At 38.5% G+C, this 27,411-nt stretch overlaps 3 protein-coding genes across 4 annotated transcripts in view; 2 read left to right on the forward strand and 1 right to left on the reverse strand.

The window, feature by feature from the left end:
* Nucleotides 1-2,946, forward strand: part of tmem266 (transmembrane protein 266) — a 61,892-nt gene extending 58,946 nt beyond the window's left edge. Inside the window, exon 12 of the mRNA XM_053640864.1 lies at nucleotides 1,003-2,946. Coding sequence (XP_053496839.1) covers nucleotides 1,003-1,628 — 626 coding nt within the window. The 3' untranslated portion in view covers nucleotides 1,629-2,946. The remainder of the gene's footprint in view (nucleotides 1-1,002) is intronic.
* A 1-nt stretch (nucleotide 2,947) lies between these two features.
* On the reverse strand, nucleotides 2,948-17,931 carry etfa (electron transfer flavoprotein subunit alpha). The gene is made up of 12 exons (XM_053640867.1): nucleotides 17,817-17,931; nucleotides 13,819-13,968; nucleotides 13,652-13,733; nucleotides 12,789-12,871; nucleotides 10,333-10,432; nucleotides 9,428-9,535; nucleotides 9,152-9,253; nucleotides 8,827-8,895; nucleotides 8,589-8,671; nucleotides 5,985-6,050; nucleotides 4,818-4,898; nucleotides 2,948-3,313 (listed from the first exon to the last, which is right to left on the reverse strand). The coding sequence occupies exons 1-12, from the start codon at nucleotides 17,853-17,855 to the stop codon at nucleotides 3,278-3,280; spliced, it is 999 nt and encodes a 332-aa protein (XP_053496842.1). The 5' UTR covers nucleotides 17,856-17,931; the 3' UTR covers nucleotides 2,948-3,277.
* A 2,113-nt stretch (nucleotides 17,932-20,044) lies between these two features.
* isl2a (ISL LIM homeobox 2a) lies at nucleotides 20,045-26,876 on the forward strand. Of its 2 annotated transcripts, XM_053642434.1 has the most exons (6): nucleotides 20,045-20,441; nucleotides 20,873-21,062; nucleotides 21,587-21,852; nucleotides 22,846-23,129; nucleotides 23,412-23,579; nucleotides 25,631-26,876. In XM_053642434.1, exons 1-6 carry the CDS (start codon nucleotides 20,384-20,386, stop codon nucleotides 25,745-25,747), a joined length of 1,083 nt encoding a protein of 360 aa, XP_053498409.1. In that variant the 5' UTR covers nucleotides 20,045-20,383; the 3' UTR covers nucleotides 25,748-26,876. The 2 variants fall into 2 exon arrangements, with proteins under 2 accessions (XP_053498409.1, XP_053498410.1); XM_053642435.1 differs by lacking the exon at nucleotides 20,045-20,441 and having other exon boundaries at nucleotides 20,926-21,057.
* The last annotated feature ends 535 nt before the right edge of the window (nucleotides 26,877-27,411 follow it).

Genomic DNA, 27,411 nt, shown 5'->3' on the forward strand with positions numbered 1-27,411 from the left:
AAAAAAACCTCTTGCTCCATCATCAGTGGATTGTGTAATGGAATACATATGATACATCAGCCATCTACTGGATTCCACACAGGAGTCTAAGAGCATGACTGGTCCTGCTGTCTGAAAGGGAAAACTTCCTGCTCTTTTCCTGTTGGTTGGAAAAATCTTACCAATTTGGGGGCATCTGTTAGCCCATGTGTTATCCGGTTAAAATATTCCCCTCAAAGTCTGCTATGCAATCTTATAATGCTGCATGAGCAGCAGTTTGATAAATAAATAAATAAAAAGACAGTGTGAGACTGGGAGGAATAACATCACACCCATGTGCGCTCACTAAACATCACATTTGGGGTTGAAGTCAGCGCTCTGTGCAGGCCACTTGAGTTCTTCCATACCAACCTTGTCAAAACATATCTTTATGGACCTTGCTTTGTGCACAGGGGTACTGTCATCCTGGAACAGGTTTGGGCCCCTTTGCTCCAGAGAAGGCTGTAATGCTACAGCATACAAAGACATTGTAGACAATTGTGTACTGTGGCAACAGTTTGGGAAAGGCCCACATATGGGTGTGACGGTCTGTACTTTAGGCCATATGGTGTAGCTGTTGTGATATAAAGGATGGGGCTGGGGGAAGGGGTAGTCAAAATGAAATGTGACGTAAATATGGTCAGAGGGTTGTGATAGTACAGCACCACTCTGTGGATGGACAGATTTCTGTGGATGGCTAAGGTTTTTATAGTTTTCTAAAGTAGTTCTACTTAGAACCCTTTGTGACAGAAACACTTTGTTGTACTGTCAGACAAACTGAAGAACCCTTTTTGATTCTAGATTCAACCAGTTATCCGTCTGCTAGTGTCCAGAAACATTGTTACTGCTAATTCCAGAACTTACACTTTTGGCACCATGAGCAAGGTCCTTAGCTTTCCAGTGCTCAGACTTCATTCCCCGTTATGACATTTGGAAAAATGGATATATTCAGCCATAAAGCTTAAACTCTTGTTTTTGTTGCAGATATTGGGATGCCAGAGCCAGGTGCACGCATTATAACGACTGCAGCCATAGATGTGCACCTGCCCACTAACCCATGCCAGTTGCCTCCATCTCTGGTGAGCACTGAAGGACCAGGCAGCTCAGTGAGTGAGGCTCCCAGCAGCACAGTGTCCCGCTCCAGCTGCAGCTTCTCAGCACGTCAGCACAGCGTCAGCAGCCATACATTGGCCTCCAGTAGCGAGTGCAGCTCCACCGTACGTGAGGCCTCCACCTCTGACTACAGCGCCCAGCACTGCTGCCCACCGCCTTACTGCAGCCCACTGACGCTAGGCACACAGGGAGGAGGGCACAACCCCAGCGCTGTGGTCCAGGAGCTTCTCTCATCCCTGTCTGAAGATTCGTGTCTGGCCCAGAAGGGCAGAGTGAACCCCCTTAACCTGAAGCTCCCCAGTCCAGCTGGCTCAGCTAAGGCCAGCCCCGAGCTGGAGCACAGGGTCAAAATTTACAATAAGAGGAACCAAGAGAGTCTGGCTGTGTTCCAAACCAAGCCGTTGATCCACCTGCAGGGAAATGAGCCACTGCTAGACGAGAAGTACAGACTCATGGGGCCTGCAGATGCTCCGATGACTCACATGCCGGATACGTAGGGTATGGAGTGCAGCGGCATGGCCACCATCACCAGCTGAAGCAGCTTCCCTCTCTCTTTCTCTCTCTCTCTCTCTCTCTCAGCCAGCACTGTTCACGCTGACTCCCAGGCTTCTTGCTCTCTAGAAGTGCACACTGAGCGACACACTAAAGGACTTTGCTCTCAGTTGCCTTCTCCAGAGGGGTTTCCCAACTTCATGGTGAGGAATTGTTGGCACATGTCCTCCCCTTTCTATTGAACTCAGCAAAACACTTAAACAGTGTGTGTGTGTCCCTCCTGCCAAAATTGCACAACCTTCCAGAGCCCAGGGAGAGGCACTTTGGGAGCCATCACTGGAACATTCATCAGGAATTTCCTACTTCAACGTTCGTCCGTGTTCGGTGACCGTCTGAAACCAGCAATGGGATACAAATGCACTCGAGCTTTCAGACAGGCACGTAGTATAGAAATGAGGCGGGAATACTTGTGATTCTTTGTGCTCTTATTTCAGGGTTTGGTTTAGGTGATGGGTCAACGAGGTAACTGTTTTTATTCGTTTTATTTATATGAATAATAACACAATGTACAGTACAGGCCTACTGATCCGACTGCTGCAGGGTTACATTTGATCTGTGTTCAAATGTGTCGAGCTGTGTTACTCAGCCAAATTTCTTACCTTCGCCTTTCTTACTGATGCTAACGTTTGTATTCAAAATTCTATGACTGGAACAAAGCACGCAACTCAAGTATTTTTAAAAACCTGCTTAGATTTAATTTGATGGGGGGAAAAAAATTCAGGAATATAATTTTAGTAGGTTTTTATGAGGAATGATGGGTAAGAATGTTGTCTTAAGCCCTAACATTAACCCCATCCTTATAGCATGAGCCTTTGAGAATAAAATTTCTGCTTTTTGATTGAGGCTGACTAATCCTGTATTGTTGATTAAGGCATTTTATATAACTGATAATGGGAGAAATTGTAAAGCAAATAAAAATTGGTAAATTCATTGAATCTGGTGGTTTTCTGCATTTGTTTAAGCGTGGTCATGTGGAGTATATAAATATTACAGCTATTCTGGAAAGTGTAAACAGAGAAAAGAAGAGCAGACTGTGACTAACTGTTTTGCGAAACAGATTTTTTTTTTTATTATTTAAATGATTTATTACAAACTGTAAGTCCAGACCAGACAACTAAATGTGAAATTAGCTTACTTTGTCTAAGTGCACTGAAATGAAAGAGCATGTCCATTAATGAAAGCAATTGAAACCTGCTTTAAAATTATGTATCACGTTTTTCTTTCATGAAGCGGCCTTTAAATAAAAATCAAACTAAAAATGGACTGATGAGAGTTGATATTTATTACTTGATATAGATGGCAAGTGTGTGTGTGTGTATAGATGTTACACACTGAGCCAAAGGCCAAAACATAATGCTATTGGCAAATTAGATCGGACATCATTAATATACTGACCACATTATGATGTTATTAGATACAGTAGCATGAAATGTAGACTCCTGAAAACGTTACATAAATAAAGGTCTGAGGTGTGCATCAGGAGGGAAGAATGCAGGAGGAGTGACATTTCCTAGCTCATTCATAAGGCAAGTGTCCGGCTCAGTTACACACAAGGCTCAGGAGTATGTCCCAGCTAGAAGCCGAGTAATGAATTTCACTTCTTCAGAGTGTCGATCATCTCAGGGACAGCCTATAAAAAAAATGTTTTTTAAAAAGTCATTCAAGATTGTCATCACTGTAACAAATTCAGATTAACCTACACAACCTGATGCAGTCACAAATTAAAACATTTTAATTTGTACATAATTCTGCAGACTAGATTGATATTTTGTGCACACTACCGGTCAAAAGTTTGGAGACACTTGACTGAAATGTTTCTCATGATCTTTAAAAGCTTTTGATCTGAAGGTGTATGATTAAATGTTTAAAATCAGTGTTGTAGACAAAAATATAATTGTGCATTCATTTCTTTCATTTGAAAACTAACATTTTATTTAGCAAAAAAATGGATGACTCAGAGCGAAATATTCCGAAAAGCAGCCATTAAGAGTCCAGCGTAGGTGAGAACTCCTTTAATACTGTTTAAAAAGCATCTCGGGGGAATTCCTCAGGAAATCGGTTGAGAAAATACCAAGAATACATTTATGGAAATTCTAGGCAAAAAGGGGTCTACTTTGAAGATACTAAAATACTAAAATATTTTGATTTATTTTTGGATTTTTTTTAATCACAAAAGTAAGGAGGTGAAAACTTATGCAAAGTGCTAGATCACAAAGAGAACACGTTAGTCTGCTATACAGCCAATTTTCTTAAAAAGCTTATCAGCAAAATACCATCCTATTACTTGAAAATAGAGGCTATGCAAAGCAGCTGTAAAAGAATATTGTCACCTGAATATATCCCCTAGATCCCTTATCAGTTTAAGGAAGAGGAGAAAGCCTATCTATATTAAATCAGTTATCTGAGGAGTGATCAGGTGTAAACTGATCGGTAAGCAACTTCTCGGTCTATCATTACCAGTCACTTCCACAGAGTTTGCACACACACATGGCAAGCACTACACAGCCTAAATAAAACATGAATGACCGGGCCAACACAGGAAGATTACAGGCGCTAAACACCAACAACAGACGCTTGCTGTTGTGTGTGGCAACCCTCTGCCTCCTGCACTTTGTATGCCACTGTAATACCACAGAAGCCAATGGGCCATGTAAAGCACTGGCACAAGGGCACTGAAAATAAAGGTGAAAGTCTACACCCCAAACACTTGTAGTAACTATCAATTACTTTTCTGCTGTGAAGGAGGGAGAGATGCATGTTTTGTCTGCCACTCCCTCACGTTAATGTGCAGGCCCCAGTTCAAGACCAGACTCTTCTGATTAATGCAAGTCAATAATTCAGCAGAAGCACATTTCCATTAGCTGGAATAATGCATGCTGCAAAATTTATCAGGGAAAACTGGGGCTTTCATTTCTCCGGTATTTCTGCATTTCTCAGTCCTCTGACTGGAAGTGAGAAGGTAAACTTGGCACTACAGAAACCACCAGGGATCAGCAAATACCCAGGAGTCTGATTACATGTGCAACAGCCCGAAAATGTGTGACTTTAATGATTTTATTTAATGAAATTTCTGACCAAACCATAGTAGTGTGTGTGATGCTGCTTTTCTTTCCTAGTCACCGAGACATGTTTACCTTGAATAAGTCAGCAACCAAGCCGAAATCGGCAACCTGGAAGATGGGGGCCTCAGGATCCTTGTTGATGGCAACGATAGTCTGTAAAACAACAAAACAGGTTTCAGACAATACAGCTGTGCTGGTTGGATTTTTGCTGATTTTCTTCAATTCGACTGCACAGGCAAACAAAAGAGGACTTAGAAATTAAACTCTTAAATAAAAATATGAAATTATTCACAAATTGGCAGATTTCCAGGAAGTGAAAATCAACAACACAGTGATATGAAACTTTGATTCTGTGATAAGTTTATCATTTTCTAAGAATAGCAAGCCCCAAAGCAAGTTTTATTCCTCTTATACCATAGCAATTTGGCAAATGTAAGGGTTTTTTTTTTTTTTTTTTTTAAATAATTACTTAAAGAACACCACGTCAACAACTTCTTTTAATAATTTATAGTTTCATTTAAGGTTGTGGAACATCAGTGAAAGAAGTCATCACTTATGCTATAGCAGGTATAGTAGTTATTTTATTAATAATACACTCTATTTCTCTTCCTTGAAGTTAATAAGACCACAAACCACAAAGTCCCAAAGACTTTCCGGTGCCAGAAAATGTAAAGTTACAGCTTTACCTATGACTGTAACAAAGTGCTGACACTATAGATAGCTAATAAATAGCTAAATAAACACCTCCTCAGAAAACTTGAACATACAATTACCCATGTTGTAATCCATTTTAAACTACAGTCCAAGCCGTGTTGCTATAGAAAATGAATCAACACTTTCTGACCAATTGTAATCGAGCAGTGCTGTGGTATAAGCGATTATAATTTATACAGTTAATTATCTGAAAATGAAGCAGGTGAGTCATGGACAAGATGTAGATGGTCTGCTAGATACTGAAGCACTGTCACAAAGAGCTGCACTGCCAAGACACAGATCAGGCAGAAAAAGCATGTAAATAATACATGCAGGTAAAAAGCTCCTCCAGATCACATTAAGAAAATCACTCTCCAGTTGAACACACCGTCAAGTTCAATAGAAGGAAGACTTGGGACACACTGGAAGATTCAGAAGTGCCTGCTACAGGGCAACAGACTAGTACAATCTTCAGTATTAACTGCTTCTAAAAACAGTTAATTAATATATTAATATGCATATCATTGTGGTGGTGAATTATCCTACCTTACTGTCCTTCATTCCAGCAAGATGCTGAATAGCTCCAGAAATTCCAACCGCAATGTACAGCTCCTGTGCACAGAGCAATAGAGTACAAAATTACACCACAGTCCTGCACCCAGCATGCACACACAAACTTATTATAGAGAACGTTCAGCTTCTTATTAAAACCAGTACGCATTTCGAGTTAAAATATAAATGGCATTGACATTCTGCATTATGAATATCGAGTAGAATATTATGGTGCAAATATCATCTGCAACATTACTCATTTATCTTCAACTAAGCAGGTGTCACTGATTCGTGTTAAAATAGTGACTATTTTCAATTTAACTGCTATTAACCTAAACATTTCCCTAATTAATCTATCAAACCGAATTATGGTTATCTCTTTATCTCTATTCATTAACCTGACAGTAATGAATCGCTTTAGAACAGAATAACTCATTTAATAAGCTTTCAAGGCCCGACTGAGCTCTTCCCTAATCAGTTCCTGCCTCAGGCACCAATATGGCAGGTACAAATGTGCTGCTCAAATGCAGAATAATAAATGTGACTGCTGCCTGCTACTAGCCCTTAAATAAATATGAGAAACTGCATGCAGCAACTCCAGGCCTACTGCACCGTGCTGAATAAATGTGGAAATTATAATAAATGTCATTTTTAGAATAAAAATAAAATATTTCATCGAAAAGATGTAGTGGTTAGAAAGGTGGTTAGCACAGGCCTTGGGCAACCACACGATCATACTGTACATGATCTGGCACATCAGTGAAATACCTAGCCACCCCGCCTGATCATTTCTAGAGCCAGAACAGCCTTCCCAAGTAATCCCTAAAAAGCAGACTCTGAAAGGGGTATAGCATGAAGGAGCCCCCACCATTCCTTTCCCCTCTTTCACCACCCCTTCCCTCTAGGGACAAGCTCTCAGCTTAATGCACTGCCTTATGAATATTTTAGTGCTGTTTAATGTGACTGCCATGCTTTCCTAGGAACACAGCATCAATTTGTGAACACACAGGCAGCCTCAGTCCTAAAAGCCAGGCCACATCTAACTCGAACAAGGCCAGGCCAATACAGTATTTTGCTCCAGTCTCTCTTACTCCAGACCATACTGAGACACAATCAAGGAGGAGTCTGAAAGAAAAGTTTGACTCTTAAAACAGAAATGCACAGCAAAAGAACCTGAAGCTTGTATGCAATGGAACAAGATTAGATAAGTGCTTACTGGTCATAATACCACAATTTGTGTAACAGAAACATGACACCAGTTCATAAGAACACAAACGAATGTGATTGGAGTAAAAACAACGAGTTATGGAAAAATATTAATAGTAAGCACTACCATGTCCAGTACTAATACATTCCAGAGTAACCTCTGTGGGAAGCTGTGGACAAGTCGGGTTTTAAAACAGTAAGTATAAAAGTAAACAGTTTTGTTAGTGTGAAGATTTTTCAGACTAGATAAAGCCATGTTTATATATACTAAGCTGGGAAATTGTCTTTTTTTTAATTTTCTTTTGCTTTAATTAAATTAAAGTTAACACTTTAATATCACTTTGTATGAAATATAGTACTGTGTGCAAGACATGTGTGCATGTGTAATCCGACTAGTGGCTGCCCCCAAAGGAAAGGAAGTCCTCATCCACTATTTTATTTTTTTTTTCGTCATTTAAAGTGAATTAAAATGTAAATAAAAACATTGCACTGTAGCAGGGTGAATTCCGTACTGACCAGTGTTGTGTGAAAGAGCTCTTTGGGAGCTGTGGGTTTGCACGTCACTATCTGATCTCATTCAATTAGTTTAGAGTCAGATCAGCATATGCTAGCTCAAAGAGGGCTCATTTTCAGACACTGAAGCTGGTGTTGAACATGGCGGAAAAAATTATTTGTACCCTGTATATGGCTGTTAATTGAAGTGCAGTTTGACTTCAATTTTGCACTGCACTACAATTTTGTGCTGCATGAACAAAAAAGTCTAAAATCAGTGAACCAGTTAACCATGGAAAAGATGACTAGTCAAATACTTTTTTTAATTATTTTTAATTACTGGTCCGCTAGTTAAAATTGATGGATGTACAACCCCTAGTCTGAGTACTAAAATCTCTTTAGCGTTCCTTCAGAATGATTACAGATACGCAAATGCCATGGAGCAACCGACAAGCTTGTCAAAACATTTGGTGAGCTGGGTTTGAAACTGGGTTACCCGATTTGAGCCGAGGGCAGACATTTACAGCAGTCTGCTCCACTAATGGCTCTGGTAAATCATTTAGGAGCCTGAATGTGCCATTAACTACATTACGGCAGCTCCATGCCGCTCAAATGTGTGGATAATGACAGTTGGGAGGTCCCACTTGAACCAGATAATGGAAAATTAACCTTTTTAAAGAGCACCAAGAATCCATCTTTATCTGACTAGAAAAAAGACTGTTGGCTTGAAAGTTCGAGCAATCTATCAAATACTTCAGACAGTATGGTGGATATGAAGAATAATGCCTTCTGATGGAGTTTGGGTGAATTATCTGTTGTGTTTATAAACAGTATGTATGAGCATTCAGAGTCTTTTGGAAATAGCAGTCAAGTTCATTTGCAAATAACAGTGTTACTTACAGGAGCTACAATCTTTCCTGTCTGTCCAACCTGCATGTCATTGGGGACATATCCAGCATCTACTGCAGCTCTGGAGGCACCAACTTGTGAAATAAAAGTATAGAATATTCAGTTTACGCCCAAGGAACACTAGAAAACTAGTTTTAAAAAAAATAATAAACCTCACTTAAGAGATAATAATCATTTTCAGTGACATCACAAACCTTGTCGTTAGTGAGGAAAATATTACCCTACTTACCAGCAGCATTTAACTTGTCAGCCAGGTCATAAAGCAGCTTGAAGTTTTCAGCACTCTTCAGACCTCTGCCTGTTAGGAGATACAGAAGGCAGACAGCCATATAGCATAACATTATTGACAAGATTAGGACTCGTGTCAAATCAATACTGGCTTGCTTTTCAACCTATTGATTGACCACGCTCAAAAATTATGAGTAATATTCAGCATCATGACATGCACTTTCATTTCGAATTGAATGGATTAGGTCCAAATGAAACGCACTCATCTCACTGCACATTAGTAGTCTCCTACTAAAATATAGTTGTTCTTATGAGCAGTCTCTTACCTCCAGACACAACAATCTTGGCACTAGTGAGCTCTGGCCTGTCATTCTTGGTCAGGTTCTGCTCCAGCCACTCAGATATCCCAACGGGAGTAGCAGAAGACACTACAACAAAATAATCTCTTAACATTCTGTAGTTTGTAACGAAAATTGTTTTCAGCACACTCATTTAAACCCTACTTACACTCCACATGGAGGACAAAAGCTTTGGATCATCGATTCAAAATTACTATGGAATTCTGAGCCCCTGATGCACAGAATATAGACTAGGCCAAGTACCTTGTTCTGATGTCGCACTTCCGCCCTGTTTAGCAGGTTCGAAAGAAGTCCCTCTTACTGTGAAGACCTTGACTTTTTCATTGCACTTGACAGTGCTAAGAGCATTTCCTAAGGCAAACACAATACAGATATTGGAGTTTTACATTGTCGTATAAGGTTTTTCTGAAACTACTTCAGAGAATGCAAATGACAATGAGCAGAGTTTTTAAAACAGGCAAGTCTCACAGATGACAAATACATTTGCTCCAAATGGCAAAGACTGATTTATATTGGTTCAGCAGATACAAACAGCCATGTATAAATGCAGCACTGCACCGTTCAATGGTCTAAATGCTTTAACAGAACTTCAGCGCCTCTAGCTAATTATCCATTTTTCATCCGTTTATCCTGTTTGAACATTCCTATGAAAGAGCACTGATGGAAAATTTGGGTGAACTGTGTAGTATTGTAGATCAGGTTCACATTCAGTGAATGGCCATTTAAAAATAATTTACGGTACAAAGCAGAAGCCCTGTGTGAAAAATGTTACAAGTAGATTGCAGAAATGAAGTACATATATATATTTGGCAAAAGATCAAGTGGTTAAAGACAGCATTTATTGCACTCTCTTATGCAGGCTGATTTCATAAGAGACTTTTAGGACATAATTACTGAAACACTGGTCAAAAGGGCACCAAAAAACTATTTAAAAAAAATACTGATTTTTCAGTGAAAATCTGATTTAATACATGGGAGTGAGTCATTGGTTGCATATTCATCCAAAAGCAGTAAATCATATAAACAAGCACAAGAATGCTCTTGTGAGAAGGACAAGAGAAACATGATGTGAATTGGAATACATTCAATACACATTACACATAGTAGTTAATTCAGATTATTACAGAAGGATACAACTTCACAGTTACCTGCATAAATTGTCCTCACAAAAGTGTCAGGGGATTTGATCTCAATGATGTCGGAGATTGGAGCAACATCCAGCTTGGAAGCCACTCTGGGAAGAAGATTCTGCGAAAGATACTAAGGTGTAATTTACACTCGAGCTATATCTACATCATGTTTTGAAACATGTAGTCCAATAAAAAATGTATAATAAAGAAAAAAACCTAAAATACATGGGGCGGGGCGGGGCGGGGCTGTGGGGGGGGGGGAATCTGGGAAGAGCACTTGGGTTTAAGTGTGAGTTTTGCATCTCTACGTGTCCCCCCCAGCACTGGCTGAATTTCAGCTTTCCATTTTTAAGATGCAATGATCTACATGTTCCACTGAGAACTCAATTTTAAAATATTTAATAATTTGCCAAGTACAAGTCGTTGCGCTTTACACGTTAAAGCATTCCAGACTGATGGTGATGGATGTTAAAGAAGCCAACATTAGATGATATGTTACAGAAATATTACCATTTCAGTTATACAATACTGACTATCTAGCAAGCATACAATGAAAAAGAATCTACATGGTATTGATTTTTTGTTATATTGATCTGTATAAATAAACCTCTTTCTGCAAGGCCCCAGAGTTGTTGTTTTTTTTTTTTTTAGAGAACATGCCTAAATAAACAGCATCATGAAGACCAAAGAGCTATCAAAACAACTTCACGACTTCTCTGGAAAAGCATCAATCAGGGTTTTTTTGGAGAGTTTTTTAAAATCCCAAATTTTCAACATTCCACAGAGCACCAATAAAACCATTGTTGAAAAAAAAAAAAAAAGAGGAAAGAATATGGCACAACCATGACATACAGGAGGCCATCCACCACAGTTAGATACAGGGTAAAGGTGGGCATTAGTCAGACATGCATCGAAGAGGCCAAGGGTAACTCTGAAGGAGCTGGAGCGCTCCACATCTCAGGTGGAGAAGCTGTTCAGAGGACAACCACAGCTCAGACCCCAACAAAGCTGGGCATTATGGAAGAGTGGCAAGAAAAAAAGGGCATTATTTAAAAATAGGCATATAAAATACCTTTTCTGAGTTTGTCTTTGACAAAAGGCATGTTAGAGAGGTTCTCTTCCTTGATGAGACCACACTTTAACTTTTTTGGCTTTGGCACAAAGCACAATGTTTGGTGGAAACACAATACAGCTCATGACCCTGATAACACCATCATAACAGTGAAGCATGATGGTGATAGCACCATGTTATGAGGATACTTTTCCATCAGCCGGGACTGGGAAACAAGCTGTATGGAACCAAATACTTGTGTCAAAATACCAAAAATATTTTGCACCTTCAAACACGTGCAAATCAAATGGTAAAAAGCCCAACAAAGTCCAATTCACTTCCAGGTAGCAACACTACAAAATGTGAAAAAGTTCAGGGGGTGAATACTTCTGCAAGGCACTGTATTTAGCATGACTTGTCTATCAATCAATCCACCAGCAGGCAAGGTTTCTACTTCAAGAACATAACACTGAATGGTGACTGTAGGTTACTGCAAAAATGAACCATGAATTAAATGTACAGCCTGGTCTCCTGTATATGGGTGCAGTACTTTTTTTTTTTTAAATAAAGATTCCATATTTATAAAAACTTAAGCTCTATAATGGAGCAAAAATACAGGTTCAGGCTCTGCAATGTGTGAAAACGTCCATGATCTTGAACCTCAGACTGAACACAAACATCCTGTCTGAGCGGGGAAAAAAGTCTAGATGTGAAAAATATCACATAGTGGTACCTCAAGTGTTTCATATAGTGACATAATGAAACCAAATCCACCACTTAAAAAATCCATCATATGAAATACATCTAGCCAGTGAGGAATTTGAGACTAATATATCTATTTGGTCTGGGGTTACGCTACACAAGATACTGTTAAATGTATTACAATTGAATTTAAATACCATTAGATCTGCCGGCTGACAGTTTGGCTGCAGAATGACAAATCGCTGTGCATATAATGGTGGGCTGGGCTTCACTTCACTTACTTCAGACTTCTCAAACAATTCAGAAAGGATAAAGTCCAGCACAACATTAACTATGGAGTGTCAGACATGATTCATATCCCATTTATACTCCACAATAAACCCATTGAGAATAATTTACAACAGATCAAAGCAAATGTTACATACAGAATATTATAACCTACTTGACTTAAGAGATAGCACATAAAGAGGGAAAACAGAAAAAGAAAGGGAAAAAAACTGTAACTAAATAAAGGGTATGAAATTATTTTCTTTATTAAAACACTCTGCGACACCAGCACATTGGTTTAGAACACCACATCCTAAAAGGTTTCATGCTATACTTAAGCTTATACATTCATGTTTTTAATATAAGTTCATATTTCCGAGGGAAGCAAATGTTACTCCAGTGAACTTTATGCTGCCATTTTTACTGTACTATAAAAACTAAAAATGTTAATTACCTTTCCAAACGCAGATGCTCCGGCACAGATGTGTGTAAAATTGAACTGTTTCTGGCTTGCCAAGATGAGAGGCGTCAACTCCTCTATGGCGGACAAAAGAGGAAACAAGCCACATTTTACTTTGAATCCTATAACAACCCACAAATTGTCAAACTCTTATAACAGTCTGATTACCATTATTTATGGGGGAAAATGATGGAACTGCTTTATTGTAGTTTTATTCTGACGACTCTGTACCCTGATGGTTTAGTACTGTAGCTCATAGCTGTATCACAGTGGTGTAGTGGGTAGTGTAGCTGCCTCATAGACCCAGGGTCCACGGTTCAATCCTGAGCTTGGTTTACTGTCTGTGTGGAGTTTCTGTGCAAGTTCTTCTTGTGTTTGCATGAGGGTCCTCACAAAAACATGCCAGGCAGGCTGGCTGGCGTAAATTACTCCTATGTGTGAATAAAGTGTGTAAAAGAGTGGTACATAGTGCGATTGACTGGTGTCCCAGTGTTCCCGGGATGGGAACCCGATCGTAACCAGGATAAAGTGGTTACTGAAGATGAATGAATGAATTACTAAATCATCATGGGCAACACAATTGTGAGATAAAACCAGAACTACATGCAAACATGTACCACTTCTGTCTAAGTGGAACAAGACTACAATGTATTTATCGCTCTTTAATGTTATTGTCAATTATTTTGGCAGACATTAACTGAAGATAACGGTTTGGAAATTCAGAACCCAGACTTGATTCAGTGCAAGGCAGAAGCTGTGTGAGGAGAAATTCACCAAATATTACAAAAAACAGTTCTGACATTCACTGACTGCCCTCTAAAGCCAATAAAATGGCTTTTCCTTGATCCTTCCTTTACCTGGTAACATCCCTTTGTAGACATCATGCTGGGCAACCAGAACCTTTTTCACTCCTTCAACCTGTGAAAGTTGCTCTGCCACCTGCACACAAACACATTTCAACATTTGAAAGCAGAAGTTTAATCGGTGATAATCAAATTATAACTGGATCAGAGTGTCCATGTACCTTAGCACAGTCTGTTCCAGCAATGAGACAGGACACCTCCCCACCAAGTTTGCTGGCTGCTGTGATAGCACTGAGAGTGACAGGCGTCACGGTGTCATTGTTGTGCTCTGCAACTACCAGGGTGCTCTGAAACCTCTGGATCAGGCCTGACTGTGGGAAGAAAATAGAACATTACAACATTAACATTATAACAATATAACATTAAACAAATGGTCCACAAATTTCATACATACTGGGGTTTGCTATGAAACCACTAAATAACATCTGAAGTCACATAATTAGTCCCCCAGTGTGCAATCAAAGTGTCACATGATCTGTCACATGACATCAGTATAAATACACCTGTTCTGAAAGGCCCCTGAGCAACATGAAGACCAAGGTGATCTCCAAACAGGTCAAAGACAAAGTTGTGGAGAAGTACAGCTCGATGTTGGATTATAAAAAATATCCCAAACTTTCAAAATACCATGGGGCACCATTATATTAGTTATAACAAAATGGAAAGAATATGACCACTATGAACCTGACAAGAGAAGGCCACCCACCAAAACTCACAGACCGGGCAAGGAGGGCATTAAGCAAAGATTCATGAAAGACACCAAAGAAAACACTGAAGGGGCTGCACAGAGGATATTATATCTGTCCATAGGACCACTTTAAGCTGTACACACCACTAGGGCTGCAACAACTAATCAATAAAATCGATAATTAAAATAATCAACATGAAATTTCCTTATGGATTAGTTGGGTCAGTGACATCACTGTGTATAACCGAGTCAGTGACGTCACTTCACAATGGTACAAAACGCATTTCTATGAATAAAACACATCTGAGAAACAGCAGAGGTCACAGAATGAGCTGCTGTGAGGAAAATGCATGATCCAGGTCATCCAAAACATGACAATGTTTTATATTAAGCGCTTCAAACAAACATGTAAGTGTATTAACGTGGCTTGGCATGTCAGATGCTGCAACACATGCGTGTATTGTTTAATGTGTTCCTGACAGGTTTTCTTCAGCACAGAAATTATATTTTTACCTTTATATCCTTATCTGTAAATGTTAAAAAATTCACACCAGTGTTTCCATTTTACATAAAGACTCATCCTGACAGCAAGTGAGTCTCCATTAAACTTCACTGAATGAGTGTGTCCACGCATGCATGCCTATCAAACAGTGCACAATAGAAAGGAAGCACAATAACTTAATTTTCATCAAATATGTTGTTTGATGCTATATTTAGAAACAAAAGTAATTGTGTTTATGAGAGCAGTAACTAATGGGGTTAAAACATGTAATTGTATATAAATGTAAGAAGTGTCATACATTTGCAGAATAAATTAATGTTACTGTGTTCAAATGAGTAATGTGTGTTACTGCAGAACATTCAACCTCTTACCAGTTAACACTTAGTTTGTGCTTTTGTTTTTCTTTAGCATTTTAATATAGTGATTTAACTTCTGCTTTAAAGCTTGTGGACAATCAGTTGTTTTTTTGTTTTCAAAATATAAAGGATTTTTTTTTTTTTTTTTTTTTAAAGTCCTTTGCACAGTGTATAGCATAGCCCACATAGATACATTTAATACCTTTTTCATAGCCGTCAGTTTTCAATGTTTGAAGGACAACTCTGGGCAGTATGTGAAATAACGCATTTTTCCTAATAAATAAATAAATAAATAAATAAAAATTACAGAAAATAAAAATTGGCCTTTTAATACAACTAATTGATTAATCAAAGAAATAATCGACAGATTAATCGATTATCAAAATAATCATTAGTTGCAGCCCTACATGCCAAAGAGCAGGGCTTTAAAAAATCAAATGTGTTTGGAGTTCACCGAACAGCATTTGGCTGACTTCCCAAACACATGGAAGAAGGACCTCTGGTCAGATGAAACTAAAACTGAACTTATTGCCCATCATGGGAAACACAATGTGTGGCACAAACAAAACACTTTCCATCACACAGAGAACACCATTCCCACAGCAAAACATTGTGGTGGCCGCATGATGCTGTGGGGATGCTTTTCACTGGCAGGGAGTGGAAAACTGGCCAGGATTGAAGGAAAGATGGATGGCACTAAATATAGGGCAATGATTGAGGAAAACCTATTCAGTCTGATTTGGACGGAGGTTCACCTTCCAGCAGGACCGTCCAAGTACACTGAGTTACATCATCAGAGACTCGGCTCAGCTAGTCATCCATGAGGTGAATGCGATGACCAGCACGATGACGCTGATCGAGTATGACTTAACACAAAATTTATGCTTTAGAATCTGATCTGTTTGAGCAGAATATACACATGAGGGAGTGAAAGAGCTGGACAGTCTAAAGGACTAAAGCACTGCTGCATTGGTCTCTTTAGACAGAGATGAGCTCTCACTGACAACACTATCAGCAGGTAGTCGAATAAATTGAGGGTATACCAACATTTCAATTAAATAAGTTTAAACTTAAACAAAACAAAAAGAAAAGCAAAAACTCAACTCATTATGAATATGGATATTCAATTCATTCAGGGTGGATTTTTACTTTAATGTCACACCGGTTTACGGCATTGCATGTATATTGTGGACAATGTGTAAAGAAAGCATTGTAACTCTAGAACAGAAGCCTCCCCTATCATGTGGCACGTCTCGTTATCCATGACACTGTTAAATCTCCGGCTCTCAGCCCCTCACTGAACAGAGCAGATGCAGAGAGAGGTGTGAGTGCAGTGGGAAAGCAAGACCTCACACTTGCAGGACAGTACTGGCGACATTTGGAAAGTTGCTAAGGTTTGTCCAAAAAGTGGCAAGAGTTGTCATTAGGCGCGTTTTTTTTGCAAAAAAGTCAATAAAGGGGTCTGAAAAGCCGCTAGGTTGGCAACACTAAAAAGATAGGTCAAGCTCCGCCTCCCCCAGCAACAAGAAAATACAGAGGGAGAGGGAACGCGGGGTTTTTCATTTATGCACATTCTATTTGAAAAGCAATAAAATACACAGAGTCCCAAATGATGCCCTGTCTGTTTATTTCTTGACAACAATTTGCAACCCCCTTCCGATCTCTCTGCGTCCCCCAGGGTGAGAACTGCTGATCTAGAAGAAAGTGAATGCAATGTGAAGTAGCATGGATATGGCTCTAGCAGAAAGTCTATAAATGACAGAGAGTGACAGCTGTGATCAGATAGCCATCATTGCTGTTACTGGGTCAATCCAAACCACAGTAGGATTGAAGATTAAGATTTTAGGCTGATAGCTCGGATCAATACTCAGATCAATACTCGTTACATAGGGAAAAGGGTTTGTTTTTCTTTGGGAGGTGACGGGGGATTGGATTTAGAAATAATAAAGATTCTAATATACAGTTCAGCCAATTAAAATATACAGAGTCAGCATTGGGTCTTAGAATGGTGATCGTATAAATAATAATAATAATAATAATAATAATAAACGAAATTATATTATATATAATTAGTAACCTTGACATGTCGCTAACAGCTATCTAGCTAACTAACAAGCCGGCTGCTAGTTTTAACCACAGCTGTGAACTCTTCCCAATGCATGGAAGTAATTAATATTTACATTTGCCTATATTTTAGAGAAACGTCTGCATTCAGCTAACTAAAGCACACGTCGCGCGCACAGTGTCGCCGAGGTTAAATAACTAGGTGACAGGTCACATGCTAGTTAACTGGCTAGCGTTAGCATGATAACGATGCAGCCCCATTACTCAGTTTGCTATCTAACAAAAATGACACAACTTTTTTTTAGAAAAGTAACCTAGTTAGTTGGAATGAAAATGTCATTTCTGTTAACCGTGCCCGTGTCACGCACATCACCAAATAAAGTGCAAGTGTGTGCTGTTCGTTAGCTAGAACTGTTAGCGGACAATGCTAACACTTATTCAAAACACCTTCACAACCGTTTATTTGACGTCTAATCGGTAAATCAACAACGTATAAAGAGCTCCTGAATCGGAAGCAGCATAAAACTCTGGTATATACATGCATCTTACCAGCGTCCTGAGGTTTGACTTGGTAATAGCTTTGAGCATGTTGACGACAGCCGCAGCAGCAGAAGTCACTCTCCCTTACACTGTTACCAAGGTTTAACGTGAAAGTCTCGCGAGAGTACATGTAGCGTCACATGATCTACAATCGCTTCCGTTTCAGAGAAACGCCCATCTATAAATACCTGGTTCATAGCTGTGTGGCTGTTTTATAGCCTAGGCTATGATTAAAATGAACATGTTCCTTGTGTTGTTTGTTTGTTTGTTAATATATATATTGTATCTGCTTGCAAACATGACAAAAGAAGAAATAAAAAGAGCTGTAAGGATAAATTGAAATGTACAGTTTTTATTTTTCTCGTTTCCACTGCATTGAAATTGATTAAATTAAACCTATTCATCATACACTATTCTTTTTGGAGTTTTTTTTATGTCTATGCTTATAATTTTATAATTGTATAGGCTACCGTGCTATTAATATTTTAAATGTGAGACCGCTAAACAGATATGTTCAGCCTGCTTTAACTTAGACCGTTGTAGATTGTTCATTTTAATGTAATTTTAGACTACTTATTCTTGTAAATTTGACGTCTTGTGGTCTATGCCCCTCCTCGTCTTTTACAGATCAAGACAAATTAAAAACTTTCGTGCATCATAGCGTCTGAAAAAGACATCTAGCCTGTGTGTTGGTTGGTTTATTTTATTGTTGTTCTTGTTATTATAGCAAAGAAAATCCAGCAGAATTGGTCCAGCGCCTCTGTTGTTGTCTAATGCCTCACGCTTCCTCCTTATAGCTAGAAAAACATATATAGAAGCAAAAGGCACTCATGGACGACCTGCTTAGTTTACATTCAGTTAATTGGATTTATTTGTAAGTACTGGTTAGGGTCAATGTTAAAGGTCAGGGTCAAAGGAGCAGGCTATTTAAAATGTGCAGCCGATTTGCGGTGTACACGCGTGGTAATCTGTGAACATCTTAAACAAATATTCAGTATAAATAAATCTATAAACTCTGTTCACAGACCGTTCACAAATTGGTTGCAGACCAGTTTGTAAATTCCAGATTGCTTTGAAATGTATTTTTAAATGTTTTTTTTTTTTTTAAGAAAAAAACAATAAAAGTAATGATTTACAAATTGGTTTCAGTGCATACTAGTTTGTAAATTGCAAATTCCTTTAAAATGTACTTTTAAAATAATTTTAAAACATATGGTCTGCAACATTTAAAAAGCAATAGAAATAATGATTTAAGCAGCTATAATTAACAGTGATAGTTGTTAGACTTTGAAACGTTTTCTACAAATAAATAAATAAAAAATAGCCAGAGAAGAAAGGTTCATCTCTGGCGAGTTAGAAAATTGCTCTATAATGTTGTGAATAGAGGAATACGTCAAAATATCCTAAAAAGGACTGGACATTTTTTTCTAGCTTTAAATAAACTGACTATTTTTACTGTCTTGTTTTACTTAAATATACATTATAGGATATTAAATAACTGAAATTTTATGATTGTTTACTAGGAAATCGTTATTTTCAATACTTGGTTGGCTGGTTATAATGAGAATAAACTGGACATGTGGACTGTAGATAGATGAAGATGTGCTTCTGCAGTATGTAATAGTTTTGTGACTCCAGTAGGAGGCTCTCCACTATAGAGCAAACAGCCTCCTGTCGGGCTACAAAGTGTAGAAAGCAAACATTCTGCTGCTGCTTTCCTGTAGGATTTCGTGTTCTCATGAAAACGCCCAGCAACCAGATTTAAAGCTTCGCATCTGTTACGCAGATCGGAAATGAAAACACTCTTGTATGACTGCGTTTCCTAATAGTCGCTCCTTCATCTTGCACTACAAAAGGATCAATAGAGAGCAGAAAGAGCATGATCACCTGTAACATATAATTGGATGATTGGGCAATATTGATTTTTGATCAATTGTACCTATTTTTATTTTCTTTCGAAAATGTATATTCAAATAACTCCAAATAGCTATAGCCTATGCTGTGCGTTTTCATTTCATTATCACGTAGACCTGTGTTAAAAATATTTTCAGTTAATAGCCCATCTAATTATAGTCAATTATTATTTATTGTTATTACAGAACCCTATTTCCGTATTTTAGAGTAATTGGAGGCAGTCTAGCTTTATAGGAGATATGGTAGATAAATAAGGTGTGTTTTAATTTATTAAATGTCAGTCAGCATATCGAAGACGCATATATAGCCTAATTTTACGCATTTTACATAGGGTATTCTCAACAATAATAATGAACTGTTAGAGGTTATGTTTACAACCTGTAACAGTCAGTTATGTTAGAAAACATTGTTTTTTTCATCAGATCTCCTTGTGAAACACACCCCCACACACACCCACACACACGCACACACAGCACGCGCACTTTCGGACCTCCTCCACCACACACACTCCTCTAGGAACGCGGTCCGAGTTTGCGTGTGACGTCACGGCACGCGTGGGCCGCCGCAGCTCGCGGATCGGCTACAAGTTCTCGGTGTGCTCGGGCCGCTGCCCACTCCCACTGTGTCCCCTCATCTATAGCAGTGCGCGCTGACCATCCTTTATGCTGGATATTCTACTCCATTCTTCTTTCTTGGGTGATATGGGGGATCATTCAAAAAGTAAGTGCCATGTTTGTTTTGTAAAGCGATTCTAGGGTTGCTAGTTGTTTTCTGTACATACTCTGACTTGCAGTTGTGGAAATAAGGCTCAATAAGGGCATGTGCTTCTAATGTTAAAGTTGTACCAGTATTGTTCGATATTTTGTATAGGTCTAAAACAGGAAATATTAGGTTACTCAACGGTCCCTTTTTTTTGCTTTCGTTCTTGAAGGTGTGAGACAGCATCATCAACTAGTGTAATGAAATGGCAACCATGATTCCACAAATAAATGGGGGAAAATATGTTGTTCGGGTGGCATGCATGGACTTGTGAACTAAAACGCTTTGCAATGCAGAATGCATGAAGACAGACATGAATTGATCGTTGAGTAGGATATGTGGCACTGGAGTTGGGTGCAGGTTATGGCTTTAATTCGCGCGTTTGCACACAGAGAAGTCCGGGATCGCCATGTGTGTGGGCTGCGGAAGTCAGATCCATGACCAGTATATCCTGCGGGTCTCCCCGGACCTGGAGTGGCACGCGGCGTGTCTGAAGTGCGCAGAGTGCAGTCAGTACCTGGATGAGACGTGTACTTGCTTCGTCCGGGACGGCAAGACCTACTGCAAAAGAGACTACGTAAGGTAGACGTCCCTCTGCTTTCCACAATTTGCAGACGAGGAATTTAGGAATAAACGTATGGATGGGAAAGCTAAAATTTGCAAACATATGCAGACATAATATGCATAGTGTTGCAATGCAATGTTGTTTTTTTTCCGGCTAATTGTGAATCTATGCGTCTCAGGCTTATTTTGTAGGATATTTAAGGCCGTATTTCTGAAGTTTTCGTTTGCAGTGGAACTTGTAGTTTGTTCTACTAAAATGTCAGAATAAATGATTTTTTTAGAGGATTATGTGGCTAATAATTTATATACATTTAGGTGCTCGTTTTTTTTGTTTAAAAATTGTATTATAAAATGTGGTGTTGTAGTCTAATGATTTAAAAATGCAATTATTATTATTATTATTATTATTATTATTATTATTATTATTATTTCAATGAGTATTATTATTATTATTATCATCATCATCATCATACTGCAATAAAATTACAGTTGTTCACTTGGGAATTTGAGACCTAACTCATTGTTTATTTTGTCTTTTGCAGGTTATTCGGTATTAAATGTGCGAAATGCAACGTGGGCTTCTGCAGCAGTGACTTGGTAATGCGTGCTCGGGAGAACGTTTACCACATGGAGTGTTTCAGGTGCTCGGTGTGCAGCAGACACCTCCTGCCGGGAGATGAGTTCTCTCTGCGGGAAGAGGAGCTGCTGTGCCGGACTGATCACGGGCTGCTGCTGGAGCGCGCCGCGTCGGGGAGTCCACCTATCAGCCCGGGCAACACACACTCCACCAGAGCTCTGCACATGGCCGGTGAGCACATGAACTCATACTTCAGACATTACTATTAAAACATAATAATAATAATAATAATAATAATAATAATAATAATAATAGGTATTTGTAAAAATATATACATATGTATATATTTTACATCTAGTATGTAGGCTACATATATGTACATCTAGGCTGATTTAATTCTTATTTATGTAATGCTATTGTCATTATTTTATATCTAATAATGTTGTTTAGACTGCTGAGTATTGACTTGATTTTTTTTAATTAAATACTGTAATACATACAAACAACACATTTACTCAAAGGATTACTCAAATCTATAATGAAAATATTGCAGCATTTAAAATGATTTAATTTTATGCTGCTAATAAATTTCTTAAAATGCATTAAAACCAAGAAAAACAAACGAAGAGAAAAGATTTATCAATATCAATATGCAAAATATGCGGGTTTTTGTTGTTGTTATTGTTGTTGTTGTTATTGTTGTTGCTATTGTTGTTGTTGTTGTTGTTGTTATTGTTCTTGCTATTGTTCAGTAAAGGCAAGAAAAAAGCTTCTGGCATGCAGTTCTGCCATGTTGATCTTTTTATGTAGACTAAACAAATTTTGCATAGCTGTAAGGATTAAACAGAAGATTAAATAGTGGACATAAAAAAATATGTTTATTGAGGTTACTGGTGCATTTGGAAACGAAACTGTGAATCTGTTATGAATGTTATTCTTGTATTTTGCTGATTTTTAGGTTGAGATGGTGTGTCACTCAGAGATAATTTATATAATCATCTTTTTAATTTCTCACATGAGTTGTTGCACTGCGCTTTTGCACAAATGTTGATGGTCAACTATTTTTATACTCGACCCAAAGCACGTTTTTTTTTTTAAGTATTGCCTTGATTTATGTGTTTGCATATTTTGGCGCACAGATATGCGCAGCGTCCTGCGTATGTTATTATGTGGATAATGACATTTCCTAAAGTCGAGACGGTATTGCGGTTTGTTTGTTGGCAGAGCCGGTACCTGTGCGGCAGCCCCCACACCGCAACCACGTCCACAAGCAGTCGGAGAAGACGACCCGTGTGCGCACTGTGCTCAACGAGAAGCAGCTGCACACACTGCGCACATGCTACAACGCCAACCCGCGGCCCGACGCGCTCATGAAGGAGCAGCTGGTGGAGATGACGGGCCTCAGTCCGCGAGTTATCCGCGTCTGGTTCCAGAACAAACGCTGCAAGGACAAGAAGAGGTCTATGCTCATGAAGCAACTCCAGCAGCAGCAGCACAGCGACAAAACCGTAAGAGTCTAAAGTCTTTCAAAAGTCTGCTTTGCTCTCGCCTTCTTGTTCCTTACGATTCTCAGCACAAAATGTTTTGCGCACGAAAAGACTTAAGTGCAATAATAATAATAATAGTAATAATAATAATAATAATAATAATGCATCTTTGCATCTTGCGTAGTTGTGCTGCACAATGACTGCAAAAAGCATATATATATATATATATATATATATATATATATATATATATATATATATATATATATATATATAAATTCCTGTTTCTTCTGCCACCCACAGAATCTCCAGGGTCTAACAGGGACACCTCTAGTGGCAGGTAGTCCCATCCGGCATGACAACACGGTGCAGGGGAATCCTGTAGAAGTGCAGACCTACCAGCCTCCATGGAAAGCGCTGAGCGAGTTCGCGCTACAGAGCGACCTGGAGCAGCCCGCCTTCCAGCAGCTGGTATAAAGAATCACCTCTACTCCACACTCATTATGCTATCTACATCTCAGATAAAAGAAACATTTAAAATGGTTACAGCTGAGTGAAATTTGCGTTCCCCAGTGTCCCTAGGTGAAAAAAAGGAAAATATAGGCCCGGGGGCGTTAGCTGCACTGTTAATCATCCAGGACTGAGCCCAGATTCTTCTACATCAAAAAACTTTATAAAATGTACTTCTAAATAGACTGTTTGCATGCATTTGTTTTCTTGTTTGTAAGGGCTAATTGCTTAAAAAATGTGAAAATTGGACAAAAAGTTGGATTTATCATAAAACCTGCCTCGGGTGTTATCACTATTTGCAGGACCAATAAAATATAAAAGTTCTATCTAAGACGAGACTAGACTAGTTTGGTGTCACTAATCAAGGGGAGGCACAACTAAGTTATCAGTGTATGGGTTTAGCTGCTACAGTGCCATGCAGAGTACAGTATCTGTTATTATTCCATCATATTCACATATAAGTCATTTACACACCTTGTTTTCCTGCTCAGCATGAGAGGATTTCAGTGTTTCAGTTTCAGCCCATTTAGTTAAAAAAGGCGTACTCTATATCCATTTTTCCTCAAACTGACTGTGAGCTAGCCTTAGGCAGAAGTGAGAGCTGTCAGGCAATAAGACACGAGTGTTTCCACGTCTTTTCCTGTAAACCCTGTCTGATTGGCCTCGCCTCCTTCACTGAAGATATAAAATTACAACACGCCGTCATCTTTTACTGAAGTTCAGTTACGTAGTGACAAACCGCTCCAAGTGGAGAATTATTTGAGGCTAAAGAAAAAATCTTCAGGGCTGCAGCCCCCAATTCCCAGGCCAGGTTACACCGCTGTGTATGCCTCCATTTCTATGTTACAATTTACCCGCAAAAAATAGAATTGATAAGTGAAGGAAGTTAAAAGGAAAAAGGTAAATATAATCTGGGTCTATCCTGAAACAAGACACCAACCCAAAACATAAGGACAAATAAACAGGAAAAAAAAAACAGTTAGGTATTTGGCAAAGAATCAAAAGCAAGAAGCTTTGTCATGGACCCTCTTGGTCTCCAGACCTGGTAGTGTATGGTATATGACATCTGGCAAAGTTCTAACAGATTTATCCAAAAAGAATGGGCTAATCTATCAATCTGGCAGAGTTAGAACAGATGTGTCAAGAAGACGAAAGGGGTGAATATTACAACTGAGAGGATCCAAACGCTGCTCGGAGGATATGAAAGAGGTTGGAGGCAGTTCTAAAGAAAAAGGGTAGACATGTTTTTAGAGAATATTTATATCACAATCAGGAAAGGAAATGCACACTTTTCAAAAAATATTTTCATTGTTAATATCTAAAACCATTTTGCTGTTTTTGTTAGATTGACTTATGATAGGAAAGGAACATCAACGAAAACTCACAAAATATCTAGATATAAATTGTTATAATGGTATAGTGTTCTTCATTTTGTCCCAAGGCTGTGCAAACCTTTGCTCCCAACTGTGTAATTATCTACTAAATGAATGGCGCGATAGGCCTATACGATATTGGACTGTAGCCTATTTGTAGAGCCGATTTTTAGTGCACTACACTTTTGGTCTCATGTTTAAATTTATGCATATTTATGAAGCATCTGGTTTGGTGTAGGATGTTTGAACCACACCGACTTATTATGCATATCCAAATATAGATATTTAATTTTAAACAAGGGAACAGGAAAGGATGCTTAGAATAATGTTTTAAATTTCTTAAAGAGCGTTTTGGAGCATGAATCTATAACCATTTTGTTTTGTTCCACTAAATGATTTTTCAGTTTACTGTGGAGCAATAGTATATATATATATATATATATATATATATATATATATATATATATATATATATATATATATATATATATATAGGTGCCACAGAGATGTATTTATTTATTTTCTTAAATGGCACCGTCAATAGCAATAGACTTTTCTCTAAATAAATTTCATTATTACAATATTTTTTTGTGTTTAGATATAGATATGCTAAATCCCCGTTTTCCTCACTCTGTAAAGGTGTCCTTCTCTGAGTCGGGTTCTCTGGGCACCTCCTCGGGCAGTGATGTGACTTCGCTGTCATCGCAGTTACCCGACACCCCCAACAGCATGGTGTCCAGTCCTGTGGAAACGTGATGGAGTTCAGTGACCTCTGTCCACCCCAGCATGCTGAACCCCACCCCGATCTGCATGAACACAGAGCACCTCACCATCTCCACCTGAGGAACACGACGGAACCACGGAAAACAACATACAGCAACACAGTGGATTAAAACTCGGAACGCACAAGTGTGTCAAAAAAACAAAAACAAAACAAAACAAAAAACAACCACACGGAGCCAAGAAGCAGGGACTCACCACACGCGTTTACTTCAGCCCTAAAGGCAGGAACCCACACGGATCCGATATCTTCCCGAGGAATATGAACAAGTTGACCCACTGTCAACAACATAACAAATAACAATAATGTCTTTACCAGTATTCCTTACGTAGTTTTATCAACACCTGATGACATTTCCCTAATTCAATGAGACAACAGAGCCACGTTTGTCTTAATGCGCATGATCTCCGAAGACAATGTATAAAAGTCACATGTAGACTATTTTATCTTTACGGATGGAGGACAAATTGTTTGAACTTCTCGAGAGAACAAAAGTAAGTTATTGTTATTTATTGTCAGGACGAGAGTCCGAGCGAGAATTAAGAAATGACCTTAATAAACTATGCTAAGTGTTGTTTATGTCTGAGAAAAACTTTGCATGCGAAGGTATCTATATCTTTTTTTTTATTATTTTTTTTTAAAGAAAAGAAAATATAGAAGAAGACTAATCAAAAATATCTATTCGGGATTTTATTAGTGGATAACAGCATATCGATCTACAGCACAGACTTCAACGCCACGCCAGAAAATGGCGATTAAATATCAGTGAATGGCATTTAGCCTGAGTGTTCTGCTATCTGATTTCAACACGGGAAAGGAATATTACATGAATTATTTGGCTTGCATTTTTTTTTTTTTTACATCATCAAAAATAATGTACATTCCAAACAAAAGAAGTAAATGTATTGGTGTTGATTTAGAATATATTTGTGAAATTAATTTACTCATAATTAGATAATTTATTAGGGAATAAATTAGAATAGTGTTGTAGATGAGGCAGTGTTAGTGAGTATTAATATAATCTTAGGAAAAAAGGTACTAAACTGTACTTTTTCCTTCCCTCATGCGTACACCTTTTGTACCTATAGTATGTATCATTTACCTAGAAAGGTGCATGTAGTGTACCTTTAAAGCCTCACACAAAAAACTAATCTCTGTCCATTTATAGCGTGTATAATTTTGAAATGTACACTATGTCCACGTATTAAGGTACAATAGATGTACCCTTGAGGGTTTCATACCCAGCCACAAGGAAAGCTACAGTTAGTAGCCATTGTTCTGAGAGTATGGGACTAATAAGGGGATGATGAATGGTGTGAGAAGGTGTCTTTGTGCTTAATCAATACAGATACCCTGAAAAGAAGCCTATGCAAAATGTCAATAGTCTGGCTGAGAATAACGAGCTAATCTTCATTCCTAGTTTAATTCATTGCGATTGTGCACGATCAGAAAAGGGGTACTAAGCTGTACCTTTCCTTGTCTCTGAGGGGGTATGTTGTACATCTTTTGTACATTGTGTCTTTCACCAGGAAATGTGGATATATATTTACATATACATATATTTATATATTTTAAAGGTACACTACCACGTATTTTTCTACCTGGTAACACCCCAGCGACCAAGACTGGTACAATTCAG

The sequence above is a fragment of the Ictalurus furcatus genome, chromosome 14 (genome assembly GCF_023375685.1).
Source record: "Ictalurus furcatus strain D&B chromosome 14, Billie_1.0, whole genome shotgun sequence".
NCBI lineage: Eukaryota > Metazoa > Chordata > Actinopteri > Siluriformes > Ictaluridae > Ictalurus > Ictalurus furcatus.

Bases quoted from the DNA above. Each gene is read 5' to 3' on its own strand.
- isl2a (XM_053642434.1), top strand. From the start codon at position 20,384: ATGCTGGATATTCTACTCCATTCTTCTTTCTTGGGTGATATGGGGGAT. The intron at 21,853-22,845 runs GTGAGCACATGA...GTTTGTTGGCAG, and splicing joins CAGAGCTCTGCACATGGCCG to AGCCGGTACCTGTGCGGCAG. The intron at 23,580-25,630 runs GTATAAAGAATC...CACTCTGTAAAG, and splicing joins AGCCCGCCTTCCAGCAGCTG to GTGTCCTTCTCTGAGTCGGG.
- etfa (XM_053640867.1), bottom strand. From the start codon at position 17,855: ATGCTCAAAGCTATTACCAAGTCAAACCTCAGGACGCTG. The intron at 13,734-13,818 runs GTACATGGACAC...GTTTGTGTGCAG, and splicing joins CTGGAACAGACTGTGCTAAG to GTGGCAGAGCAACTTTCACA. The intron at 9,254-9,427 runs GTACTTGGCCTA...ATTTTGTTGTAG, and splicing joins AAGTGCGACATCAGAACAAG to TGTCTTCTGCTACTCCCGTT.